General features: G+C 42.6%; 1 protein-coding gene across 1 annotated transcript in view; it reads right to left on the bottom strand.

The window, feature by feature from the left end:
* atm (ATM serine/threonine kinase) overlaps positions 1–25,905 on the bottom strand; it is a 145,314-nt gene that overhangs the window by 10,585 nt on the left and 108,824 nt on the right. The window contains exons 33-40 of the mRNA XM_070891313.1: positions 25,590–25,728; positions 24,139–24,221; positions 18,756–18,896; positions 14,889–15,005; positions 12,868–13,017; positions 11,997–12,162; positions 10,436–10,522; positions 1,267–1,381 (exon numbers count right to left, since the gene is read on the bottom strand). Of these exons, the coding sequence (XP_070747414.1) occupies positions 1,267–1,381; positions 10,436–10,522; positions 11,997–12,162; positions 12,868–13,017; positions 14,889–15,005; positions 18,756–18,896; positions 24,139–24,221; positions 25,590–25,728 (998 nt within the window). The remainder of the gene's footprint in view (positions 1–1,266; positions 1,382–10,435; positions 10,523–11,996; positions 12,163–12,867; positions 13,018–14,888; positions 15,006–18,755; positions 18,897–24,138; positions 24,222–25,589; positions 25,729–25,905) is intronic.

The following is a 25,905-nucleotide window of genomic DNA, read 5'->3' as shown; positions in this document are numbered from 1 at the left end:
CTGACTCTACTCCCTAGAATACAAATAAAAGCAGCCTATTCTTTTAATACACATACATACACTAAGTCTTTTTAGGAGTATATTTCTCTAGAAAGTACCAGGATAAGTATTTTGAAAGGGCAATGGAATTGGGGGATTTGTTTGCAATGCTGGATGTCAGAGCCAGCATAGGTGAGCCACAATTCCTCCCTAAATACACCAAGACATGTGAAAAGTTTACTGGATACCCTGAACACCAATACGAGTAAATGCAGATGTACAAATTCCTTCAGAAACAGGAAAAAGTCGTTTGGTCTCCTTTCATTGAAAAAGTAATAAGCACACACCTATTACTTCAGAGGGACAGGATGTATATTCAATATGGGCATTTAGAACAATAACAGTAAACATTTACAAACCCTCAAATATCATTTCATTCTCAGTTTACTTACACAACTGCAAGCGACAGTAATGGATCAGGCCTTTTAGGTGCAGTACAAGTCCTCCAGACTATTTGTAACCAGATGCTGTTCTGTATACATTCTGCCAGAATTCTCTGACCTGCTCCAGTTGAGAGCTGGCATCTAACATGTACAGTACAGACATTCAATCTACTGATGTGTTTCTGCAGCAATCACCATGAGCCATCTCACTGGACTGGACATACTCTGCAGAGTTATTGAAGACTTTGGCAGAAATTTATGGATTTCTGCCGCTTATTTATGGATTTCCATCATTTTCTCTCAGCTCTATGCACTGTCAACGGCTGCACGCACTGGTGTGTTTTGGAAGGGTGGTAAGAGGAGCAGCGATGTGTAAAATTACTGAGCATGAGTCAATTCAGTGTTGCACGCCAATTGACACATGATCCTGATAATTAAAATATTTGCGGCGAGCACAGGCAATGGCAGTGCTGCCGACCTGCCCAACATGGCAGCTGTCGTGTTCCGCAATGGAAGTGGGGTGGCTGCCATTTTTTTTCAAAACCGGCCTTAAATGGTCGGCGTTAAAGGTTCCAATTTCTTGGCCAAGTAATCTATAAATTAAGTCACATTAAAAGCTTTATCAATTTCAATATAGAATACAATCTATCTGCACACAATGCATCCTTTGGCCCATTTAACAGGAACAATGATGCAATCTAAATGTAATCTATCTGTCTGTTATTTATGAAGATGAACTTATACAGATTTACTGTTAATCAGTTTTGATTTTTTAAAATATTTACTTGCTGATTGAGACAAATATAATATTGTGACAGACACAAAAGTAGCTTCCAGTACTCACCTTCTGAAAACACCTTCCACACCAGTGATGCCCATTCCATCCACTATGTCCCTAGTTAGTCGAAACGGAACAGTCTCTGGAGTAGGAAGAATTTTTCCTTGCTCAAATGCAACCCCTATTACGAGAGAGAAATGTATAAGGCGGTCTGATGAATGAACTGTGCATTCACTGTAACCACATATATAACCATGTTCTGGTTTCTCTACTGTCCCTCTAACTTTCTGTAGTTGTTGCTTCCAATGACAGAGTGCTCACATAGCTGTACACAGGGTCAGAGCGGGTTACTTTTAAAATAAATAAATGACCATTTCTTAAGAACATAAGAAACAGAAGCTGAAGTAGACCATACGGGCCCTCGAGCCTGCTCTGCCATTTACTAAGACCATGGCTGATCGGATCTTGGTCTCGACTCCGCTTTCCTGCCCGCTCCCCCATAACTCTTGACTCCCCTATAGTTCAAAAATCTGTCTATTTCCACCTTAAATATATTCAATGACCCAGCCTCCACAGCTCTCTGGGGTAGAGGATTCCAAAGATTCACAGCCCTCAGAGAAGAAATTCCTCCTTATCTCTGTTATAAATGGGCAACGCCTCATTCTGAAACTATGCCCCCTAGTTCTAGATCCCCCCATGAGGGGAAACATCCTCTCTGCATCTACCCTATCAAGCCCCATCGGAATCTTGTATGTTTCAATAAGATCACCCCTCATTCTTCTGAACTCCAATTATAGGCCCAATCTGCTCAACCGTTCTTCATAAGACAACCCAGTCATCTCAGGAATCAACCTAGTGAACCTTCTCTGAACTGACTCCAATGAAAGTATATCCCTTCTTAAATGAGACCAAAACTGTACAAAGAACATAAGAAATAGGAGCAGGAGTAGGCCATTTGGCCCCTTGAGCCTGCTCCGCCATTTAATATCGTGGCTGATCTGATCATGGACTCAGCTCCACTTCCCTGCCCGCTCCCCCATAACCCTTTACTCCCTTATCGCTCAAAAATCTGTCTATCTCTGCCTTAAATATATTCAATGACCCCGCCTCCATAGCTCTCTGGGGCAGAAAATTCCATAGATTTACAACCCTTTGAGAGAAGAAATTTCTCCTCATCTCAATTTTAAATGGGCAGCCCCTTATTCTAAGACTATGTCTCCTAGTTTTAGTTTCCCCTATGAGTGGAAATATCCTCTCTGCATCCACCTTGTCGAGCTCCCTCATTACCTTGTAAGTTTCAATAAGATCACCTCTCATTCTTCTGAATTCCAATGTGTATAGGCCCAACCTACTCTATGAACAGCCTTCAATGCAAGTATATCCTTCCTTAAATGCGGAGACCAAAACTATACGCAGTACTCCAGGTGTGGCCTCACCAATGCCCTATACAGTTGTAGCAGGACTTCACTGCTTTTATACTCTATCCCCCTTGCAATAAAGACCAACTTTCCATTTGCCTTCCTGATTACTTGCTGTACCTGCATACTAACTTTTTGTGTTTCATGCACAAGGACCCCCAGCTCCCTCTGTACTGCAGCACTTGCAATTTTTCTCCATTTAAATAATAATTTGCTTTTCTATTATTTCTGCCAAAGTGGATAACCTCATATTTTCCCACATTATACTTCATCTGCCAAATTTTTGCCCACTCACAACCTATCTACATCCCTTTGCAGATTCTTTGTGCCTTCCTCACAACTTGCTTTCCCACCTATCTTTGTCTCATCAGCAAATTTGGCGACAGTACGCTCGGTCCCTTCATCCAAGCCATTAATATAGATTGAAAATAATTGAGGCCCCAGCACTAATCCCTGTGGCACCCCACTAGTTACAGTTTGCCAACCTGAAAATGACCCATTTACCCCAAATCTGTTTTCTGTTAGTCAGCCAATCCTCTATCCATCCTAATATATTATCCTCAACCCTGTGAGCTCTTATCTTGTGTAAATGGTTAATGATGTTTGTCAAGTTTGACTACATCCAATCTAAAATTATAGCATAAGCAGCATTGATAAGGTAGAAGACATTCCTACAGCATCTAACCTAAAGGACATGGCTTTGAGAAACAGCCAAGCAAAAACATGTCATTTACAGGGCACCAGTTTTTTTTCATATAGAGGATAATCAACACTCATTTTTGAAATTTATTATAATTTAGCCCCAGTAGAGCTGGGCATTATCACATCTCCTTCTCCATCTGGGTGAGCAGGGCAGCGTGGGCCATCTAATGCCACATCTGCTGCCTCTGATGATTGGATACCATCACAAAGATAAGTACAGACGAGGGAAACCATCTAGCTCATCCTTCCATAGAAACCTACAATCTCGCATTATAGCATCTAACTGCCTCTTGAATGATTCTAGAACGTTTTCCTCCATTACCCTGTCCAGTAGATTATTCCAGGTAGTAATCACTTTGTGAAGAAATCCTTTCAGACATCAGTAGCGGTAAAGGACACTAAAAATATCCCAATAATGGATAATCAAGGAGCTATAGGGAGGAACTAAAAACAATCACTATCCCTAAAGAAGTAGTACTCGGTAAAATAATGGGACTAAAGGGGGACAAGTCTCCTGGACCTGATGGCTTGCATCCTAGAGCCTTAAAAGAAGTGGCTGCAGAGATAGTGGATGCATTGGTTGTAATCTACCAAGATTCCCTGGATTTTGGGGAGAGCCCAGCGGATTGGAAAACCGCAAGTTTAATGCCCCTATTTAAAAAAGTAGGTAGACAAAAAGCAGGAAGCTTTCCAGTAGACCAGTTAGCCTGACATCTGTCGTTGGTAAAATGCTGGAATCCATTATTAAGGAAGCAGTAGCAGGACATTTGGAAAAGCATAATTCAGTCAAGCAGAGTCAGCATGGTTTTATGAAGGGGAAATCATGTTTGACAAATTTGTTGGGAGTTCTTTGAGGATGTAATGAGCAGGGTGGATAAGGGGGAACTAGTGGATGTGGTGTATTTAGATTTCCAGAAGGCATTCGATATATAAGCCACATAAAGGTTACTGCACAAGATAAAAGTTCATGGGGTTGGGGGCAATATATTAGCATAGATAGAGGATTTGCTAACTAATAGAAAACAGAGAGTCGGGATAAATGGGTCATTTTCCAGTTGACAAACAGTAACTAGTGGGGTGTCGCAGGGATTGGTGCTGGGTCCTCAACTATTTACAATCTATATTAATGACTTGGATGAAGGGACCAGGTGTAATGTAGCCAAGTTTGCTGATAATACAAAGATGGGTGGGAAAGCAAATTGTGAGGACACAAAAAATCTGCAAAGGGATATAGACAGGCTAAGTGAGTGGGCAAATAATTGGCAGATGGAGTATAATGTGGGAAAATGTAAGGTTATCCACTTTGGCAGAAAAAATAGAAAATCAAATTATTATTTAAATGGAGAAACATTGCAAGTGCTGCAGTATAGAGGGACCTGGGGTTCCTTGTGCTTGAAACACAAAAATTTAGTATGCAGGTACAGCAAGTAATCAGGAAGGCAAATGGAATGTTGGCCTTTATTGCAAGGGGGATGGAGTATAAAAGCAGAGAAGTCCTGCTACAACTGTAGAGGGTATTGGTGAGGCCACACCTAGAGTACTGCGTACAGTTTTGGTCTCCATATTTAAGGAAGGATATACTTGCATTGGAGGCTGTTCAGAGATGAAGGGGTTGTCTTAACGGTCGAGCAGATTGGGCCTATACTCATTGGAGTTTAGAAGAATAAGGGGTCAATTTATAAGGCTGCTTCAACAAAAGCAATTGCCCCTTGAACTCCCAGTTTGGTTATCATTTGGGGAGAGATACAGATTTTTGAGCAATAAGGGAGTAAAGTGTTATGTGGAGCGGGCAGGGAAGTGAAGCCGAGTCCATGATCAGATCAGCCATGATATTGAATGGCGGAGCAGGCTCGAGGGGCCGTATGGCCTACACCTGTTCCTATTTCTTATGTTCTTATACTTGCATTGGAGGCAGTTCAGAGAAGGTTCACTAGGTTGATTCCAGAGATGAGGGGTTGACTTATGAAGATAGGTTGAGTAGGTTGGGCCTGTACTCATTGGAGTTCAGAAGAATGAGAGGTGATCTTATCGAAACATATAAGATAACGAGGGGGCTCGACAAGGTGGATGCAGAGAGGATATTTCCACTCATAGGGGAAACTAAAACTAGGGGACATAGTCTCAGAATAAGGGGCTGCCCATTCAAAACCGAGATGAAGAGGAATTTCTTCTCTGTTGTAAACCTGTGGAATTTTCTGCCCCAGTGAGCTGTTCAGGCTGGGTCATTGAATATATTTAAGGTGGAGATAGACAGATTTTTGAGCGATCAGGGAATAAAGGGTTATGGGGAGCAGGCAGGGAAGTGGTGCTAAGTCCATGATCAGATCAGCCATGATCTTATTAAATGGCGGCACAGGCTCATGGGGCCAAATGGCCTATGCCTGCTCCTATTTCTTATGTTCTTATGTAGTCCTGAAGTTGGCGTTTACACATTTGTGCCTATGTTCTCTTATTCTGCAGTTGCGGTCTAACTTGAAATAGTGCTCAGAATTAACCTACTTTGTACCTTCAGTCGTCTCTCATTTGCATAATTTCAAGGCTGAAGAGTCCAAGTTTTTCTGACCTTTCCTCATGAGTCAGTTCTCTGACACTAGAGATCAACCTTATGACTCTTCTCTGGACCACTTTTGGGTCTCGCAAGTTTCCTTTATGCCTCAGTGACCAAAACAAAATGCTTTATTAAAGTTGCAGACTGACAAAAGCATGGTGGCCTCAAACCTATTAGAGCCTATTTTCTGAGTACGAGCTTGGAAACCCTCACCTGCTGGATTTGCGTGGAAGAAAATTTCAAGTGCACTACCCATGATTTCCCAATACATGTGAGCATGCAAAACCTTCTGCTGGAAGGATATACGCTGAAAATTGGCCTTATACTTTTATCGATTTGCCATATAGCTCTTTTTTCCTTGGGAAAAAAAACACAGTAAAAGGGATTATTATTTGAATGGGGAGAAATTACAACATGCTGCGGTGCAGAGGAACCTGGGGGTCCTTGTGCATGAATCCCAAAAAGTTAGTTTGCAGGTGCAGCAGGTAATCAGGAAGGCAAATGGAATGTTGGCCTTCATTGCGAGAGGGATGGAGTACAAAAGCAGGGAGGTCCTGCTGCAACTGTACAGGGTATTGGTGAGGCCGCACCTGGAGTACTGCGTGCAGTTTTGGTCACCTTACTTAAGGAAGGATATACTAGCCTTGGAGGGGGTACAGAGACAATTCACTAGGCTGATTCCGGAGATGAGGGGGTTACCTTATGATGATAGATTGAGTAGATTGGGTCTTTACTCGTTGGAGTTCAGAAGGATGAGGGGTGATCTTATAGAAACATTTAAAATAATGAAAGGGATAGATAAGATAGAGGCGGAGAGGTTGTTTCCACTGATCGGGGAGACTAGAACTAGGGGGCACAGCCTCAAAATAAGGGGGAGCCAATTTAAAACCGAGTTGAGAAGGAATTTCTTCTCCCAGAGGGTTGTGAATCTGTGGAATTCTCTGCCCAAGGAAGCAGTTGAGGCTAGCTCATTGAATGTATTCAAATCACAGATAGATTTTTAACCAATAAGGGAATTAAGGGTTATGGGGAGCGGGCGGGTAAGTGGAGCTGAGTCCACGGCCAGATCAGCCATGATCTTGTTGAATGGCGGAGCAGGCTCGAGGGGCTAGATGGCCTACTCCTGTTCCTAATTCTTATGTTCTTATATTCCATTGCTTTGTCGATTGCTGTCCCGCAACAATTGGACGAGGTCGGTGTTGAGTCCTAGATTTGTTTCAGCCTCGCATTTAGCTTGCTCGATATCATACATTAAGTACATCCCCAGTTTTCTCTTACAATGTGCAAGATCTTACACTTATCTATTTTGAATTTTACTTACCATAGTCCTAGGTCAATTTATAAGGCTGCTTCAACAAAAGCAATTGCCCCTTGAACTCCCAGTTTGGTTATCATTTGAGAATTTGATAACTTGCCTTGCATTTCTGAATCTAGATTTACGTTGATCCGAAACAGTAAAGACTCCAGCACCAATCCCTGGGGCACTCTACTTCAAATATTTTCCCAGCCCAATCATGCACCTAACTAGTATCCACCACTTCCTCTCTTTCAGCCTATTTCTAATGCAGGCCTGAGGTTTACCTATGATGCTATTGTTTTAAGGTTGTGCTGATGTTCTCTTTCATACAGGACTTTTATCACAAACTCTGGAAACCTTGCTAGACTTTATCGTAGGGATTGACAACTTCCACTTGGCATATCACTTCCTCAAAAAATAAGCTATTCTTTAAAATATTTATCTTCTCACCCTCTGATGCCCTTCTGTGATTGGGCTATGGTACAGTACGAGAAGGCACTAGATGATGCAATGGTCAAGACATAATATTGAGCAGAGTATAGTGATTGCATGTTTGGTCATGTTTTTACCTACTTATGAATGCTTAATGCTAACAATGTTTTAATCACATCCCTCATTTTGCCGAGCACAGCAAAAACTATGGGCCCCAACCACATCCCGGCTATCGTGCTGAAGACTTGTGTGCCAGAATTAGCCACGCCTCTAGCCAAGCTGTTCTAGTACAGCTGCAACACTGGCATCTGCCCAACAATGTGGAAAACTGCCCAAGTATGTCCTGTCCACAAAAAGCAGAACAGATCCAATCCGGCCAATTACCGCCCCATCAGTCTACTCTCAATCATCAGCAAAGTGCTATCAAGCGGCACTTACTCACCAATAACCTGCTCACCGATGCTCAGTTTGGGTTCAGCCAGGACAACTCAGTTCCAGACCTCATTACAGCCTTGATCCAAAACATGGACAAAAGAGCTGAATTCCAGAGGTGAGGTGAGAGTGACCGCCCTTGACATCAAGGCAACATTTGACCGAGTGTGGCATCAAGGAGCCCTAGTAAAATTGAAGTCAATGGGAAAACTTTCCACTGGCTGGAGTCATACCTAGCACAAAGGAAGATGGTTGTGGTTGTTGGAGGTCAATCATCCCAGCCCCTGGATATCACTGCAGGAGTTCCTCAAGGCAGGCCCAACCATCTTCAGCTACTTCATCAATGACCTTCCCTCCATCACAAGATCAGAAGTGGGGATATTCGCTGATGATTGCACAGTGTTTAGTTCCATTCGCAACTCCTCAGAAAATGAAGCAGTACATGCCCGCAGCATCATTCAGGCCTGGGCTGATGAGTGGCAAGTTACATTCGTGCCACACAAATGCCAGGCAATGACCATCTCCAACAAGCAAGAGTCTAACCACCTCCCCATGATATTCAATAGCATTACCATCACCGAATCCCCTACCCTTTACATCCTGGGGGTCACCATTGACCAGAAGCTTAACTGGACCAGCCACGTAAATACTGTGGCAACAAGAGCGGGTCAGAGGCTGGGTATTCTGTGGCAAGTGTATCATCTCCTGACTCCCCAAAGCCTTTCCACCATCTATAAGGCACAAGTCAGAAGCGTGATGGAATACTCTCCACTTGCCTGGATGATTGCAGCTATAACAACAAAGAAGCAGCTCAACACCATCCAGGACAAAGCAGCCCGCTTGATTGGCACCCCATCCACCACCTTCAACATTCACTCCCTCCACCATTGGCGCACCGTAGCTGCAGTGTGCACCATTCTGTAAGATGTACTGCAGCAACTCACCACGACTTCTTCGGCAGCACCTCCCAAACCCACGACCTCTACCTCCTAGACGGACAAGGGCAGCAGGCACATTGGAGCATCATCACCTGGAAGTTCCCTGCCAAATTACACACCATCCTGACTTAGAATATATCGCAGTTCCTTCATCGTCATTGGGTCAAAATCCTGGAACTCCCTAACAGCACTGTGGGAATGGAATACCTTCACCACAAGGACTGCAGCGGTTCAAGAAGGCAGCTCACCACCACCTTCTCAAGGGCAATTAGGGATGGACAATAAATGCTGGCCTTGCCAGCGACAGCCACAATCCAGAACGAATAAAAAAAAACAAGAATTTACCAAATTTAAAACAATCCTCTCTTAGTTCTCTCATCCAACGCCATAGACCATTCTCCTGTCAAGACCTGCTCCCAAGTCTTTTGTATAAGAATAGAAAATGCTAGAAAACACACAGGTCGGTTAGCATCTGTGCAGAGAATAGACATTATCATTTCAGACACACAGCCCTTTATCAGAACACTTCCGTTGATGATTTGATGAAAGACAGTATACTTGAAAGATTGACTTGACCTCTCTCTCCACAGATGTTGACTTACCGGTGTGTTTCAGCATTTGCAATATTTTGCACTTTATTTTCAAGCCTTTACTGTTCTATAATCATCCAAGTGTCAGCTGTGGCTCAGTTGGTACCATCCTCACCTCTGATTCAGAAGGTTGTGGGTTCAAGTTTCACTCCAGAGACTTGAGCATAAGAATCTAGGCTGACACTCCAGTGCAGAACTGAGAGAATGTTGTTCTGTCTTTCGGATGAGACGATAAACCCCGGTCCTGTCTGCTCTCTCAGTTAAAAGACCCCATGGCACTATTTCAAAGAAGAGCAGGGGAATTATCCCCGGTGTCCTAGTCAATATTTATTTCCCCAATCAACAAAACAAAAACAGATTGTCTGGTTATCATCACATTGTTGTTTGTGAGAGGTTGCTCTGCGCAATTTGGCTGCTGCGTTTCCTACATTACAACAGTGACTACACTCCAAAAGTACTTCATTGGCTGTAAAGCGTTTTGGTTGTCCAGTGATCATGGAAGGCGCTGTATAAAATGCAAGCCTTTCTTTCTTTCATCCAAAAATGTGTGAAAACCATTTTGGGTAATTTGTCCACTAATTCTCCCTGTAGAGAAAGACTTCTTTATCAGTTGGCAAAGCTTAGAGTAAGAACTTGGTACAGTGGGAATCATGGCACCCTGCCACTGTGGTACACTAGCATGCTGTATCAACAAGCTTCCAGGGGCAGGGGTCTTGATTTTAGTGAGTAATCTTGAAGTAAAGTTTAAACAGTACAAATTGTGGAATTAATAGTTTTAGCTATGCTATATATAAATAGTACTAAGAAAGTAAAGTGTTAATTAAGCTTGTATAATTATTGGTGTGTATATATAAACATTATGGTTATTAAGTGCTCACCCAAGTCTATGTGCACAAGTTCAGCTGATTCCTCGTCAATGAGGATGTTTTGTACGTGTCTGTCACCAAGACCAACAATGTAGCAAACTGCAGGTACAGAAAGAGTTCAAGTAAGATAACAGATTACTCAATGTAACATTAAGATTTAATTGATGCAGAAACATGTTTCCAAGCATGACTAATTTAAAATTTATCATTAATCAAAAGTATATTTGATTCTTTCGTCACTAATTCATGACAGAAATGATAAACAACCAACTTGTATTTATATAGTGGCTTTAATGTAAAATGGTCTCAAAGCACATTAAAGCGTATGAAAACTGATGCCAAGCCAAGAAAAAAGGAAGGGTGTCTAAAGGTTTGGTTAACAAGGAATTTTAAAGCAAGAGAGAGGGGTGAAGAGGATTTTTCTGGGGAATTCTAGAGATTAGGGCTGAGGCAGCTGGTGCGGTGAAGGGAGCAGTGTGGTGGCATACCACTCCAAGGAGCAGCACGAGCTGGTGCAGGAGGGCGGCGGCAGTGAAGATTAAAGAGGACCATAACCCAGGTCGGTGATTGGAGAGTAGGCAGGTATAGCAGGAGCGGCGAGGTTAGGGCACAGGAGTGGCGAGTGATCGTAGAGTGATATGATCGGGGCCCAGGAGAGGCACGAGTTCGGGGCCCAGAAGAGACGTGGGGCTCAGGGGCAGCACGGGCCAGCCCACACTGCGATATGTGTGTGCACTAGGTCCACGCAGCAGAGCTGGTCTCCAGTCATCTTGGTTAATCCTTGCCACTGGATCAAGACCTGGCTCTGTCAAACCCGTGTGGTGGCTGGTGTGCAACGACCATATGTTAAAAAAAATCCACGCACAGGCATCTTCCACCCTTCAATATGCAGTTCGGGACCTGGAATATTAGGTCCTTCAGTGAAATACCTGTGAACTCATTGAACACATGTCTTTTTGGCGTGGAAGCAAGTCATCCTCGATTTGAGGGACCACCTAAGAAGAAGGGATGGGGGATGCACAGAAGGTTGGAGTCATAGAGTGTTTGGGGGGAGGAGGGCAGAGGAGTGTGTGGGGGTATAAGAATGGAGAGGGTTACAGAAATAGGGTGGGGCAAGGTCATGTTGGAATTTAAAGATAAAGATGAGGATTATAAATTTGAGACATTGGGGGATGGATTCCATAGGCACACCAGCTCACTAGTTACCTTAACCTAGTGGCTATTCTTTAGACAGGATGCATTTGCAGGTTTTTCAACCTTGAGAGCCTCACAGCAGAATTCTTGATATCCACACATGCACATTTTTGTCAGTGGAAATGCAAGTTACAACCCACTTGATTTTTCTCTCTGCTTAACCCACGGGCATTGAGGCCAATTGCAGCACCCCTGACCGGTCCAGCTGAGAACAGGGATCTTCAAGGTCTGTCTGGCTCAAGGTCTCCATTAGTCAGTATATTTATCAACTGGGCTATTGAAAAAGTCCTAGAGGTCATAGAATTGTATGTGTGTAACAATTAGGTAATCTGAAAAGCACTCTTACACATTACAATGCAGGGATTAAACAGTAGCATACCTATTGAAGAAGTAGCTACGCTTCGGGTATATCCAAGCCGCTTTTCAAACCAAATAGCTGGATCCAAAAATTTTTCCATGCAGAAATATCGGAAGACAGGCCGGAAATTCTTACAAACATCCATGAAGGTTTGATATTTACTTTCAAAGCTTAATTTCTGTGCTCCCTGTAAAGGTAAGAGTCATTGTGTAGCATTTGGTGCTGATGAATTGACACAGATACTGTATATTGAAACCTCTTTTTATTCCCCCCCCGACCCCCCCCACCATCTAACAAGGCGGCAGGCAGCCAACATTCCTATTCCTCTGCCAGTCTGTAACTGGCCAATAGAATTATACAAAAGTACTGCGCTTTGACTCATCCTCCTTTTCTTCTTCCCTCCTGTGGGAAATGGTCTCATCATCTTTTCACACTAATTAACCTGTGGAAGTTGAATTTCCCCTATCTCAGTTTCCTCTTAATCAGCTAGTTGATGTCATAAAGTAACCTTCACTTATGGTATTTTGGGCTAAAAAAAAAATGACTTCATCACGGCTCTGGTGCTATTGCTGCTTTTGATGGTCAGGCCAGTTTATCCTTATCATCTTCTTCTCAAGATCTTGCTAATGTTGGGTGACAGAGTATTCAAGAAATGGTGAAAATCACTCCCAACAATAAATGTAATAGTAACAATCAGCTCTGGTATTGAAATCTACAACCATCTTAAGTTTGATATTAAATGCATAAACCAGTTTAAGACTGACTTGTACCTGGATATAACATGATCAGTTCCATAAAACGGCAAGACAATCTTTCACCTGAAGATCTTAAATTGTTTTTTAAAGTCAAATACAGAAGAGTTTCTAAAAATCATCAATGTGTTGTGACTCACCGACATTTTTCTCCTGCAGTCTAGGCTGCTCCAGTCATTGGGTCGATACCTCTTATGGGCTCCTTCATTCGGATTAACTAGATATTCCCCAATGGGCACAGTTCCTGTACACCACTCGAGAATGCCACTTCTCTGTGAAAGAGGAATGACCTGTCCAAGAAAGATAGCAACATATTCAAGTATAACATTTATCAACATACTGCACATTGTTACAGGATTACTTGCTGGAGCATAATCAGTGCAGAAATAAAAATCAATTACTTCAAATTTAATGAAGCAAGTGTTTTATTTTCAAATCCCGGAACCTAAATGCATTAGAATGCTTATTATGGGAAGTACTATTGAATTTAAAAATGTAATAATCATGAGAGTCATATAGTTTCAATATATTTACTCCCATTTTAGTTCTCCTTCTCCACCACTATTTTTACAACCACCACCATCAATTGCTAATAGCTCCATTTCTGCAGGACAGCTTGGTCCATCCTTTCTCCACAGGATGGAACACTCGTTTGTAGGGTAAAACTGCTGATCAAGAACTTGCTCCAGGACAGATGTGAACCAGCCAGGGATTCCAATATGTTATCATGAGGCTGACTTAAAAAAACTTACACTGAAAAAATACTAAGTTGCAGACATTTAACTTTATGGAAATGATCATGGAGAAGAATAAAAGACGACAACATATAGGCCCGATTATATCAGACTGATCAGAATAATGACAATCTCAACAACAACTTGCCTTTGATGTAGAACAATGTCCAAAAGGTCCATTTGTCCTTATGCCTCAGTCAATGAAGGAGCTACTTTGGGGATAGCCAAAAGTTTAGTCAAAGAGCTTTTAGTCAAGGCTTTTAGGAAGATTGATAAAGAGGTGAGGAGGTGGAGGGGTTTTGGGAAGGAATTGCATTGTGGGACCTAGTTAACTGAAGCCATAGGTATCAATGGTGGGTCAAAGGAAGAGGGACTGTACAAGAGGCCAGAGTCAGAGCAGGGATTTGAACATAAAGAAAATTTTAAATTTGAAGCATTAGGAATTGGAAGCCAATGTAGATCAGCGAGAACAGAGGTAAGGAATAAAAGGCGATGTGGAAGAGAAGCCATTCCTAGAGATGCTATGGCTATGATCGGATAGGTAAGACTGGAATCAAATAAGGACAGTCCCATCCAGATGGACAACAGAGGAGAAACATTGGAGGATGATGGTGTGGGTGACCGTGACAAAGGCAGCAGAGTAGTTGAGGAGGGATAATGCACCAGTCACACAGAATGTTGTTTGTGACTTTCCTTAGAACCATTTCACTGCTGTGGAAGGGGCAGCAACCTGATTGGTCGGATTCAAACAGAGTTGTGGAAGAGCGGCACAGATCTGGGAGATAAGATGGTGAATCGTGAGGACAGAGGGATTAAGGGTGAGTTTTTTTTTTGAAGAGGAGGATGATGAGTGCGATTTCAAAAGGGAGTGGGAGAGTGCTTGAGTAAAGGGAACCATTTAGAATATCAACTAGCATGGGGTCAGGAAGGGAAGTTTGGCAGTCAACAATGTGCCCTTAAAGCTGCGCAGCCACATGGTGCTCTAGGGGTCCCGCATGCAGTCTTTTGAATAGGCTGTGTGGCCCCTCCAAAAATTACAGTGTCAGCAGGTTAATGGGAATGGGATTAAGGAAGCAGGAGGTACGTCTGATGGACAAGATGATCTTGGAGAGGGCATGGGGGCGGGAGGGGGGGTGGGGAAGAGATGGAAGAGAAACTAGAGAGATGAAATGTCAGGGACAGGCTAGAAGGGGGGAGTGGGAAGTGGTTTAGCTTGGTGGGCAAGGGGAAAGAGGAGAAGCAGAAGCAACAACAACTTGCTTTGAAATGTAGAAAACATTCCACAGTTTTATAGAGAAATAATAAAAGGAACAGGTGCTTAACCATGGAAGAGGTTTAGAAGAGGTGACTGAAGGCACATTCATCAGTTTTACCACCCAGTATCACCCAATGTGCCATCCATTTCAATGTGTGATCTTGTAGTTTACCTTGTATGTGCGGATAGTCAGCTTCCTCTTTCTGGTATCTGTATTCTTTTGCAAAAGCGTGTTACACATTTGAAAAACCTGCTGCATTACTGCATCCTGTCGCAGGTCATCCCGGCCCTGAAGAAAAAGGGGACAATTGTGATAATAGCAGGCTTCAAACTCTATAGTACACTGTCTGCAACTTTTCAAACTGATACAATAAACAATAACATCTTGAATTTATATACAGCCTTAAATGTAGAAAATCATCCCAGGATGCTTTACAGAGTTGTAATAACAAAAAGGATGCCAAGCCAAAGATATTAGGAGAGTAACCAAAAGCTTGGCCAAAGAGGTGGATTTTAGGAAGGACTTAAAGGAGAGGGAAGTGGAGGGGTTTAGGGAGTGACTATTAGACGGGGTGGGGGCTTAGACAGCTGAAGGCAAGGCTGCCAATGGTAGGCCAAAAGGAGGGGGGGATACAAAATAGGTCAGAGCTGGAGGAATGGTATTGTGGGGCAGCAGGGAGAGTTGTAGGGCTGGAGGAGATTAGAGAAAGGGAGGAGCCAATGCAAAATTAAAATTCAAGATTTAAGTTGGAATAACAGGAATGATGTTAAAACTGACACGAGCACCTGGGAGTTCCTGGGGAAATAATAAAATCAGGCAAGGTTCCCAAGGGCAAGCAGTTTGCTCCCAGACCACTAGAAGTACTCAGATGACTACAAGGAGATGCACAAGTATAGCATGGAGACACCCAATCTTATTCTCCCACCCCTTTGCAGGGAAATGGCCGCTGCTTGGTTCCTTCCTGCTCACCACCGCACCTTTAAAACACTTTTTTGTTCAAGAGTTTATGCAGTCAGCTCACCGATGAAGTAGCAACTATGTTATATTATGATCAGTTCAGTCCATATTTTGTAACGCTTTAGGATTTGTGAGGTGTTCTGTGTTTCAACCAAAAGAATCTCTTGAAACAAGGCAGTCACTACGGTAACAGTCTGCAGTGAGTGTGAATGCCGTAGTGAGGGGGTACACAAACGGTAGGCCAGACCAGAAAGCTGTTACCTCTGGGTGGCAAAATCCACATTATCATAAGAAGCCACAAGTGAGAAAGGCTAAATGGCAGCTTGCAGCAGGGTAAATATGATGCTAGGCCTGGCTGTGAAAGGGTCGGAAAAAAAAAACTTTTTGGAGTTCTGATTTAATTAGGATCTAATTCAAACAGAATTATTTTATCTGTTGCTTTCAATCTCCTGATGCTTGTTAAACTTTATTAATAGTTTTTGACTTTGACACTAAAATGGGGATGCTTATCCCACACAATTAAATCTGATGATAAAAGATAGAAACAGTGAGTCATGCTTTTAGCTGCTTAATAAAGGCACGCAGATGCTAAAATATTTAATAAGATTAAACATTTCAAGAGTTACATTTTTTTCCATTATTTAATGTTATTCAACTTAACCTACACACCTTGGCCTGAAATTTTAGGATCCTTACTCTACTGTTGGAAGAATGGCAGAGTGGGATTCCTGGCTGCCTGTAGTTACAAATACTACCTCCGCCTTAAATAGTGGTGATGGGGTCGTTGGTATGATCGAGGGGGTCTACATTGTGCCTGTAAGGGTGCATTAGCGGTGCTAAGCCCAACAGTGAACCAGACTGTTGGAGCTGTTCCAATGTTGCAGAGAATGTTCAGGAACAGCCTCAGAAAAAGAGCTGAAGAAGCCTTCAGCTGCCAAAGGAGCTGTCCACCAGTTTCTGCAAGGTAACAAATCCCCTCTGGATTCTATTACCTTTTTTCTGAGGCATTCTGGGACCTGTTGAAGGCCCAAAGTAGAATCTGCTCTCAAAAGGCATGGTTTTCCTTTGGGCCTATCAAGTGGCGGACTTGGTGGAATTTCCTGGGGAAGCCCAGGAATTCCTTCAGACATCCCCACTTAACATGAAGATCTGCCCATGGACCCCCCCCCCCCCTCACTGGAATTTTATGGGCTTCTCTCCAATGGAATTCTTGCAGAACTCAGTTCTGCCCCATTTTCAATCTCCCTCTGGCAGTTATGCTGGAAATGGACTCAAGGCTAGAATCATATCATAGATATTTATGGCACAGAAGGAGGCCATTTGACCCATCGTGTCTGTGCCAGCCGAAAAAGAGGTATCTAGCCTAATCCCACTTTCCAGCCCTTGGTCCGTAGCCTTGTAGATTAGGGCACTTCAAGTGCATATTCAATTACTTTTTAAATGCAATGAGCGATTCTGTCTCTGCCGCCCATTCACAGAGTGAGTTCCAGACTCCCACCACTCTCTGGGTGAAAAATGTTCTCTTCAACTCCCCTCTAATCCTCCAACCAATTACTTTAAATCTATGCCCCCTGGTTATTGATCTTTTACATTTGAGTTTTCCAATTCCGGCCCGCCCGCATCCTTTAGTGCTCCAAGAAGGAAGTGGAGCGCTTGATTTAGTGCTCCATTTCTTTCCTGAAGCGTTAAATCAAATTTTGAGAGAGTGGGGAAACATTAGCGCCTGGCACGAAGTTTCCCGGCTTTCTAAAGTTAATGAATTTCTCCCCCTTTGTTTTTACTCTTTGACTCCTGCCTCACTAACAGCTTAGTTAAGTGAATCACCGTGAAATGAATTGAGTGCTCTTGTTGTAGTGACGGTCAGCAACCAAACAAGGTGGTCCCTAAATGACAGGCTCATGGTGTAGTCCCAGAGTGAAAAGTCACTTGTATGCAGTGAAGAGGTTTTTTGCCATTTTGGTTTAGGTTATGCAATCTGTGACAAAGGACAATCCTGTTTTTGGTGTTTTGGGATTAAAGTCTCCTCTCTGATCAGCCACAAGGATCCCTTGTGAAGTGATTCTGCATAATGTGAACCTAGTGGTTGCAAGTCTCCAACACAAATGGACCTTAATTTGACAATCGGGGAGACCATTATGAGAATTATTGTCTCCTGCCTCTCAAGGCAGTGCTTATGACTGAGAACCATTAGCCCAGTTGTGAGGTAACTAAGACATCATGGGAAAATTAGTTTGAATGACTATCAAGAATAGGGTCCTCTGATGCACATGATGCTCAGACTGCAGAGCTTATTGGGCTGTCCAAGGCACCAGCAGAACATACATATCAACTTAGCTGGTTCCAGATTAAAACACATCATCGTATTTGTATAGATGATGGCGAATAGTTTTACTTTGGGTATTGTTTTATTGCATAAACAATGTATCACGTTTATATATCACAAGACTCTACGAACCTGATATTTATGGGGAGGAAGCAGGGACACGTATCTGCAGCTGGGAAACCCAGAAATGCCAGGAACGCAGAGGTCCTGCTGAATTTAACAGCAGAACTTCATTTGCATTTTGTTTACTCCGTCGACTGCCCAGCAGCCGGACAGATTGAGAGGCTGGCTGGCTGCCGGGCGGGAAAGCCTGTGGTAAAAGGTTGCAGCTGGGGTCAATCCACAAGCAGTACTGGAAAAGTATTTACCTGCTGGATCTGGCAGCTCTAACCTCTCAGCTGCCAGGTTTCCCGAGCCCTGAGAAACCTAGCCCACAGCAGTTAAATGTAAATGGCTCCCAACATTTGAGGCACGGAGCCTCTTTTAAATATTATAATCAATGTCCCGTCTCCACAGCAGGTTACTCGGCCAACCCTAAACTGCCCAGTTAAATCGGAAGTAGGCGCATTCGTGATGGGTTGGGGTCGGGTTTCACATTTGTACCAATTTAATCCCACCACCCACCCACCCCTGAAACTCTCTCGCCCGTCGTGGGGGAGTTCAAATTATCCCCTACATCTTATTTTTATGTATTCAAATCTTCCAATAGTTCTTACTCATACATACAAAACTTCATGGTCCCCTTCATTATAAATTACCTTGACGAGTTGCCTTCTCTCTTTCCCATCTGACCCCACACAATCAATAATTTTTGGAAGATTCACTCCACCTGCCAAGCGAAACTGAGATCGGAATGATTTCACAGTTACCATATTTTCATACTTTCCAGATCGATCAACCTGAAAATACCACAAAAAGTTCAAGCAATTTGTAAGTTAGCACTGAACATTTACATAAGTACTTTAACTTTGTTATGGGTGCACAGAAGCACTTTGGGGTTTCCCTCAAGGTGCTTGCACCTCCTCATTGTATTGTTAAGCTCTGTTCCCTAGTGCCACATTTGTATAAGGCTACATTTTAATTCTGTTAAAAATGGAAATGGGCTGTATTCCAAGTGTTTCCTCTACAAAGCAACAAAAATTAGAGGTGAAGATTTAACCAAAGGATTTTTAACAGAGGATTTAAAAAAAATGCGCTGATGCCAAATCATCCACCCTGGTATGGCGTTCTATCAGCTTGGCTAAGAAGTGTTGAAATTTGATCCCAAATAATAACTGGCTAAGTACGAGGTGAGAAATAATTCTGAAATACAAACTTATGTCCATCTGATCAGGAATCAGTGCATGCTTGTGCTCATCAAGGTGAAATGCAACAATAGACAGGTTTCTGCAGCCACAGTGACAGTAGCAGGCACTGTTAGGTTAAGGAAAGCACATTTGATGCATAGTTAAGGTTCCTTTACACTGCTGCAATATATTTTAATAGAATATATATACACTTCAGAATAAGGCCAGGCCATATATTTCTTAAAATCATAGGTCCAATATATTAATTAAAAGAAACTAGGGTCCTGAACTTAGGGAAAGATAACTTCGATGGTATGAGACGTGAATTGTCTTGAATAGACTGGCGAACAATACTTAAAGGGTTGATGGTGGATAGGCAATGGCAAACATTTAAAGATCACATGGATGAACTTCAACAATTGTACATCCCGGTCTGGAGTAAAAATAAAACGGGGAAGGTGGCTCAACCGTGGCTAACAAGAGAAATTAAGGATAGTATTATATCCAAGGAGAGGCATATAAATTGGCCAGAAAAAGCTGTAAACCTGAGGACTGGGAGAAATTTAGAATTCTAGAATTCAGCAGAGGAGGACAAAGGGTTTAATAAGGAGGGGGAAAATAGAGTATGAGAGGAAGCTTGCTGGGAACATAAAAACTGACTGCAAAAGCTTCTGTGAAGAGAAAAAGATTAGTGAAGACAAACATAGGTCCCTTGCAGTCAGAATCAGGTGAATTTATAATGGGGAACAAAGAAATGGCAGACCAATTGGACAAATACTTTGATTCTGTCTTCATGAAGGAAGACACAAATAACCTTTCGGAAATACTAGGGAACCGAGGGTCTAGTGAGAAGGAGGAACTGAAGGAAACCCTTATTAGTTAGGAAATTGTGTTAGGGAAATTGATGGGATTGAAGGCCGATAAATCCCCAGGGCCTGATAGTCTGCATCCCAGAGTACTTAAGGAAGTGGCCCTAGAAATAGTGGATGCATTGGTGATCATTTTCCAGCGGTCTATCGATTCTGGATCAGTTCCTATGGACTGGAGGGTAACTAATGTAACACCACTTTTTAAGAAAGGAGGAAGAGAGAAAACAGGGAATTATAGACAGGTTATAGCCTGACATCAGTAGTGGGGAAAATGTTGAAATCAATTATTAAAGATGAAATAGCAGTGCATTTGGAAAGCAGTGACAGGATCGGTCCAAGTCAGCATGGATTTATAAAAGGGAAATCATGCTTGACAAATCTTCTAGAATTTTTTGAGGATGTAACTAGTAGAGTGGACAGGGCAGAACCAGTGGATGTGGTGTATTTGGACTTTCAAAAGGCTTTTGACAAGGTCCCACACAAGAGATTGGCGTGCAAAATTAAACACATGGTAATGTATTGACGTGGATAGAGAACTGGTTGGCAGACAGGAAGCAGAGTCAGGATAAACGGGTCCTTTTCAGAATGGCAGGCAGTGACTAGTGGGGTGCCGCAGGGTTCAGTGCTGGGACCGCAGCTATTTACAATATACATCAATGATTTAGATGAAGGAATTAAGTGTAATATCTCCAAGTTTGCAGATGACACTAAGCTGGGTAGCGGTGTGAGCTGTGAGGAGGATGCTAAGAGGCTGCAGGGTGACTTGGACAGGTTAGGTAAGTGGGCAAATGCATGGCAGATGCAGTATAATGTGGATAAATGTGGGGTTATCCACTTTGGTGGCAAAAGCACGAAGGCAGAATATTATCTGAATGGCGGCAGATTAGGAAAATTAGAAGTGCAACGAGACCTGGGTGTCATGGTACATCAGTCAGTGAAAGTTGGCATGCAGGTACAGCAGGTGGTGAAGGCGGCAAATTGCATGTTGGTCTTCATAGCTAGAGGATTTGATTATAGGAGCAGGGAGGTTTACTGCAGTTGTACAGGGCCTTGGTGAGGCTTCATCTGGAATATTGCGTTCAGTTTTGGTCTCCTAATCTGAGGAAGGACGTTCTTGCTATTGAGGGACTGCAGCGAAGGTTCACCAGAATGATTCCCGGGATGGCAGGACTGACATATGAGGAGAGACTGGATCGACTGGGCCTGTATTCACTGGAGCTTAGAAGGATGAGAGGGGATCTCATTGAAAGATATAAAATTCTGATGGGACTGGACAGGTTAAATGCAGGAAGAATGTTCCCGATGTTGGGGAAGTCCAGAACCAGGGGACACAGTCTAAGGATAAGGGGTAAGCCATTTAGGACCGAGATAAGGAGAAACTTCTTGTTAACCTGTGGAATTCCCTACTGCAGAGAGTTGTTGATGCCAGTCCGTTGGATATATTCAAGAGGGAGTTAGATATGGCCCTTACGGCTAAAGGGATCAAGGGGTATGGAGAGAAAGCAGGAAAGGGGTACTGAGGTGATGATCAGCCATGATTTTATCGAATGGTGGTGCAGGCTCGAAGAGCTGAATGGCCTACTCCTGCACCTATTTTCTATGTTTCTAAAATACAAGGTCAGCATGAAGAGTAGTGTGGTGCAGCATGTTGGAACTTGAGTATAATGCCACAAATGCTGGGAAGTGGACTTAAGCCCATAATTTACACCATAGTGAAATACCTGTCTTTAGTGTTTTGGGAGGTGCTGAACAAAGGTCAGCTGTGCACCTTTGCTGAAGTGGGGTGGGTGGGCGGAAGGAAATCAAAGAAAAAAAAATATTCACTCCTCGCAGTTTTTGTGCATCTCTTAGGTTAAAGTTTCTCCACTCACAACTAGTAACCCAATGAAGCGAATGCATGGAAAAACAGACATATGAATGTAAGAATGAGAAAGTTCTTTAACCCTTCTGCTCATTCCATCATCCAAGTCCTGTTCATGAGCATTTTAATTTTTTTTTCCTTTCCCAAACCTAATTGTTTGACCCAAGGTTTGATTCAATTCCACTTTGAATGTCAAAGCTGAGTATATATGTAAATCGGTTGTACAAGTCAGTTATAGTTACGATAGAGGTCAGGATGCACAGAAATATTGCAATATAATACTGCCAACTAAACTATGCTGTAAAGCTGGGGTTCTCAACCTTTTTGCTTCCAAGGTGCTCCTCCCATGTAATAAAAATTCCACGGACCCACTGTAACACAACACAAGTATCTTTTCTGTACAAAAATTAGTTATTAGTAGCTCTATTACACCTTGCGCAAAGAAGAATTTATTAAGTCCTAAATTTACATAAGTAAAATACTGCTGGTGCTGGAAATCTGAAATAAAAACAGAAAATGCTGGAAATACTCAGCAAGTCAGGCAGCATTTGGGGAGAGCTATGTTCCCTGTAATTTTTTGGGGGGCTGAACGGGCCATTCAAAATATCGCGCATGCGCGGTTTTTACATTGAACTGTCGGCAAGTCGGCTGCATGGGTTCCCTGGAGCAGTATGGGCCATGCACCTTACAGGGGACACTGGTGGAGAAAGGTCATCAACCTGAATCATTAACTCTGTTTCTCTCTCCACAGATGCTGTCTGACCGGCTGAGTATTTCCAGCACTTTCTGTTTTTATCCTAAAGTTATATGTGCTGATTTGCAGCCAAGGTCTGCTCCACCCCATCAATCATTTGCTTAATAGGAAATGAACCAGGAGCAACAAGTACAGTGCTCACTACAGGTTTGTTTTGTGCACACTCACTCGGAATGGACTAAAATTCCAGGTCCACAGCCTCCATTTCGGAAACAGAACTTCCCTCTTATTTCGATACCAAACCCCAACACGGCGGTGAAAGCCAGCTACTTAAATTAACAGCACCAGTAATGGTGGAGGTCGATGGCACAGGAGAGAAATGCAGAAATAAACAAGGCCCTGAGTGACTTTACTCACCAGACCTCATCGCCATAAATCCTTTAGTGACAAAGACAGCCCCCCTCTTTCCTCCTCCCCAACCCTTTCACAAATAGCCGGTGGAATCTCAAAGGACACGAATGGCCAGAACTAGGCCGATCCATATGCCAGAGAAGCACATGGCCATGAATATAAAGCTCCGGGTCTGAGGTATGAAGATAATCCTGATAACGTCTTCAGCTATTTTATTAATTCAGACTGAAGACATTGAAGGAGAGAGTCTCACCGGATCCCGATTATTACGGCCTTGCCGCAGGCCCATAGACAATAACATCTCTTTCTTTTCTTTCCTCCCTCCCCCATTTCAAGACTATGTGGCGCAAGTGCACTCTCTCCATTGACGACACTCTTTTCAAACTGATGAGCGGCTTCAGGGTGGCTGCACACGAAGGGAAAGAAAAGGATTGAAAGGAAGGCTCGAGTTACCTCGGCCCATGCAACACGTCGCAGATTTCCCCACCTCCAAGTCAGGTTTTGTTAGACCGGAAGAGAAATTATAACTTCCACTATTTTATTTAATAGCTGAAAATGGCGAGTGGTTTATGAACATGGAAGCGATTAGGGCTGAATCAAAAATAAAACTTATCAAGATGAATACTGCGCATGTACAGTCAATTCATAGCAGAGACTTTTCCACTCGTCTCAATATACAGAGGAGACTACTATTGTTTGTGTCATAAACATCAGTAGTCTCCCGTGTATATTGATGGGACAAACCAACTCACGGACCCCCTGAAATCTTCTCGTGGACCCCTACCTGTAAAGGAATTGAGACAGGAAAAAATCTGCACTCCTTGTTGTATATAGTTAGGGTGCATTGCAAAACCAAACAACATTGGCTTATTGGTGTAATATAACATCCTGAAATATTAAAAAAATACCTTGGTTACAATATAATTATTGTAGATGTCGGCAGAGAGAAGCGCTCATACAGATTGCGCCTCCAAAATTGCAGGCCAGGATAATTCCTAATGAGATATATCTCTGGCTTACCTTGATTTCCATGGTGGGAATAACGACGTCATCAAGATCCTTTATTTTTGTGATAGGCTGTGTTGAAGGAATTTCAATGGCTTCTGTAATTGGAGAACACAAAATAAAGCAAAATAGAGCATTCATTATCTGAAAGTAAACAGTTGAGAAACATTAGGAACATAGGAAAGCATGAAACGAGAAAAGCCTCATGCCAATTCCTTCCACAGACCACCAATAATTTATCAGCCCAACATAATCTCCAAAGTGAAGTTTTTGCAAAATTTCTCTCCGCTTCCTTCCCCCAAACAAATAGCCCGAGTGACTGCACCAAATATCAGATCACTTTTAGGAGGCGCGGGTATCTAAGCCTCCTTCGTGCTTTGAAACCCCCCTCATACTCTGACAAGTGTTAAGAGCACAAGGAACCTGGGTAAGTCTCAGACATCCTCTTTCAGTGACAGCATCTAATGGGATTAGATTCACTCTCTTGTGGCGATAACAAGACCAGAAGGGCTCAGCCATCTTTTTATATGGTACCATATCACTTGGGAGAGGGACAATAAAAGACAAGCAAAAACAACCTGAAGGGGAAAGTGAGGCAAAGCACTTCTGGAACCCAATACTCTATGGGTACTCATAGCATCAGTCACGCTGTGCCCTGATATAAAACAATGACACTTTCCTGCTGTTAGCCTTCTATGCCAAGTTTGAAACTGGGGTCGGTAAACAGTAGGCTAAAAATTGCGGTTGGAAACTTCCCACAGGCGGATGCCACCAACCCAATTTTTTTTTTAAAAAAAGGAAAGTACCTGGTGGTCCAGGAGGAACAAACACTTCTGGTCTGAGGCCTAGATACGCAGCCCAGCGCAGGTGCCCACGCATCCCAGGAACGTAAGCGCATCGTGGGATCACGTGGGCCTGGACCACCAACCACAATGTAATATTCTCATTGATAATAATGGTGAGTTCCGTTTGTACGAGTTCCCATTACGATCAATGAGAATACCCCCAAAAACACAAACACAACACAATAAATAAAAAAACACCTCACATATTTAAAATTGAATTAAATTAAATGTTTTAGGAAATGAATTATTTTTTTGAAAATGTTTTAAAAATGTTTTAATAGGATTAAAATGACCTTACCTTAATGGACAGGGTTTTTAAAATATAAAAATTAGTAATAACATTTAATTTTTCTATCTTTTAAAACTCAGGTGTAAGAGTTTTAAGGACATTCGCCGTACAAGAGTTGGGCAAATAGCCCAATCTTCGCCCGTGAAGGCCCATCTCCCGGGGATGTATTGTATCTGTCAAAAGATATAGTAACAGTTCTCAAGTGCCAGGTTTAGGCGCATGCGCTTTACGCGCCTTAACCCGGAACTTCCGGGTGCGTGCATACATCAAACGCACCCAGAGAGGCCGCAAGTTATGACTCAATGTAGTAGTTTTATTCATTGAATACTTACTTGTTTCCATCTTCGATTTACTGGCATCCATATTTGCGAGGGTGATTAAGGCATCACATAATCTCTCAAGGTCCTTCACCATTTTAGCATTAGATTTTCGAACTATGTTTATTATATTACTGGCAGCATCCATTCTCTCCTAAAGCAGCAATGTAACAAAGTGTAACTCAATAAAGGCTTAAAGATGATTTGAAATATAGACTATCCCCAGCAATGAAATACCAGTATTCTTGCAAGTATGAAAGAAACCTTAAACTCCCAAATACAGATTTGAGACAGTTCACAAGTGACATAAATGGTACGGTTTTTTCCTTTT

The sequence above is a fragment of the Pristiophorus japonicus genome, chromosome 10, assembly GCF_044704955.1.
Source record: "Pristiophorus japonicus isolate sPriJap1 chromosome 10, sPriJap1.hap1, whole genome shotgun sequence".
Taxonomy (NCBI): Eukaryota; Metazoa; Chordata; class Chondrichthyes; family Pristiophoridae; genus Pristiophorus; species Pristiophorus japonicus.
Note: the sequence above shows the minus strand (reverse complement) of the source record. Positions and strands in the feature narration are given on the sequence as shown.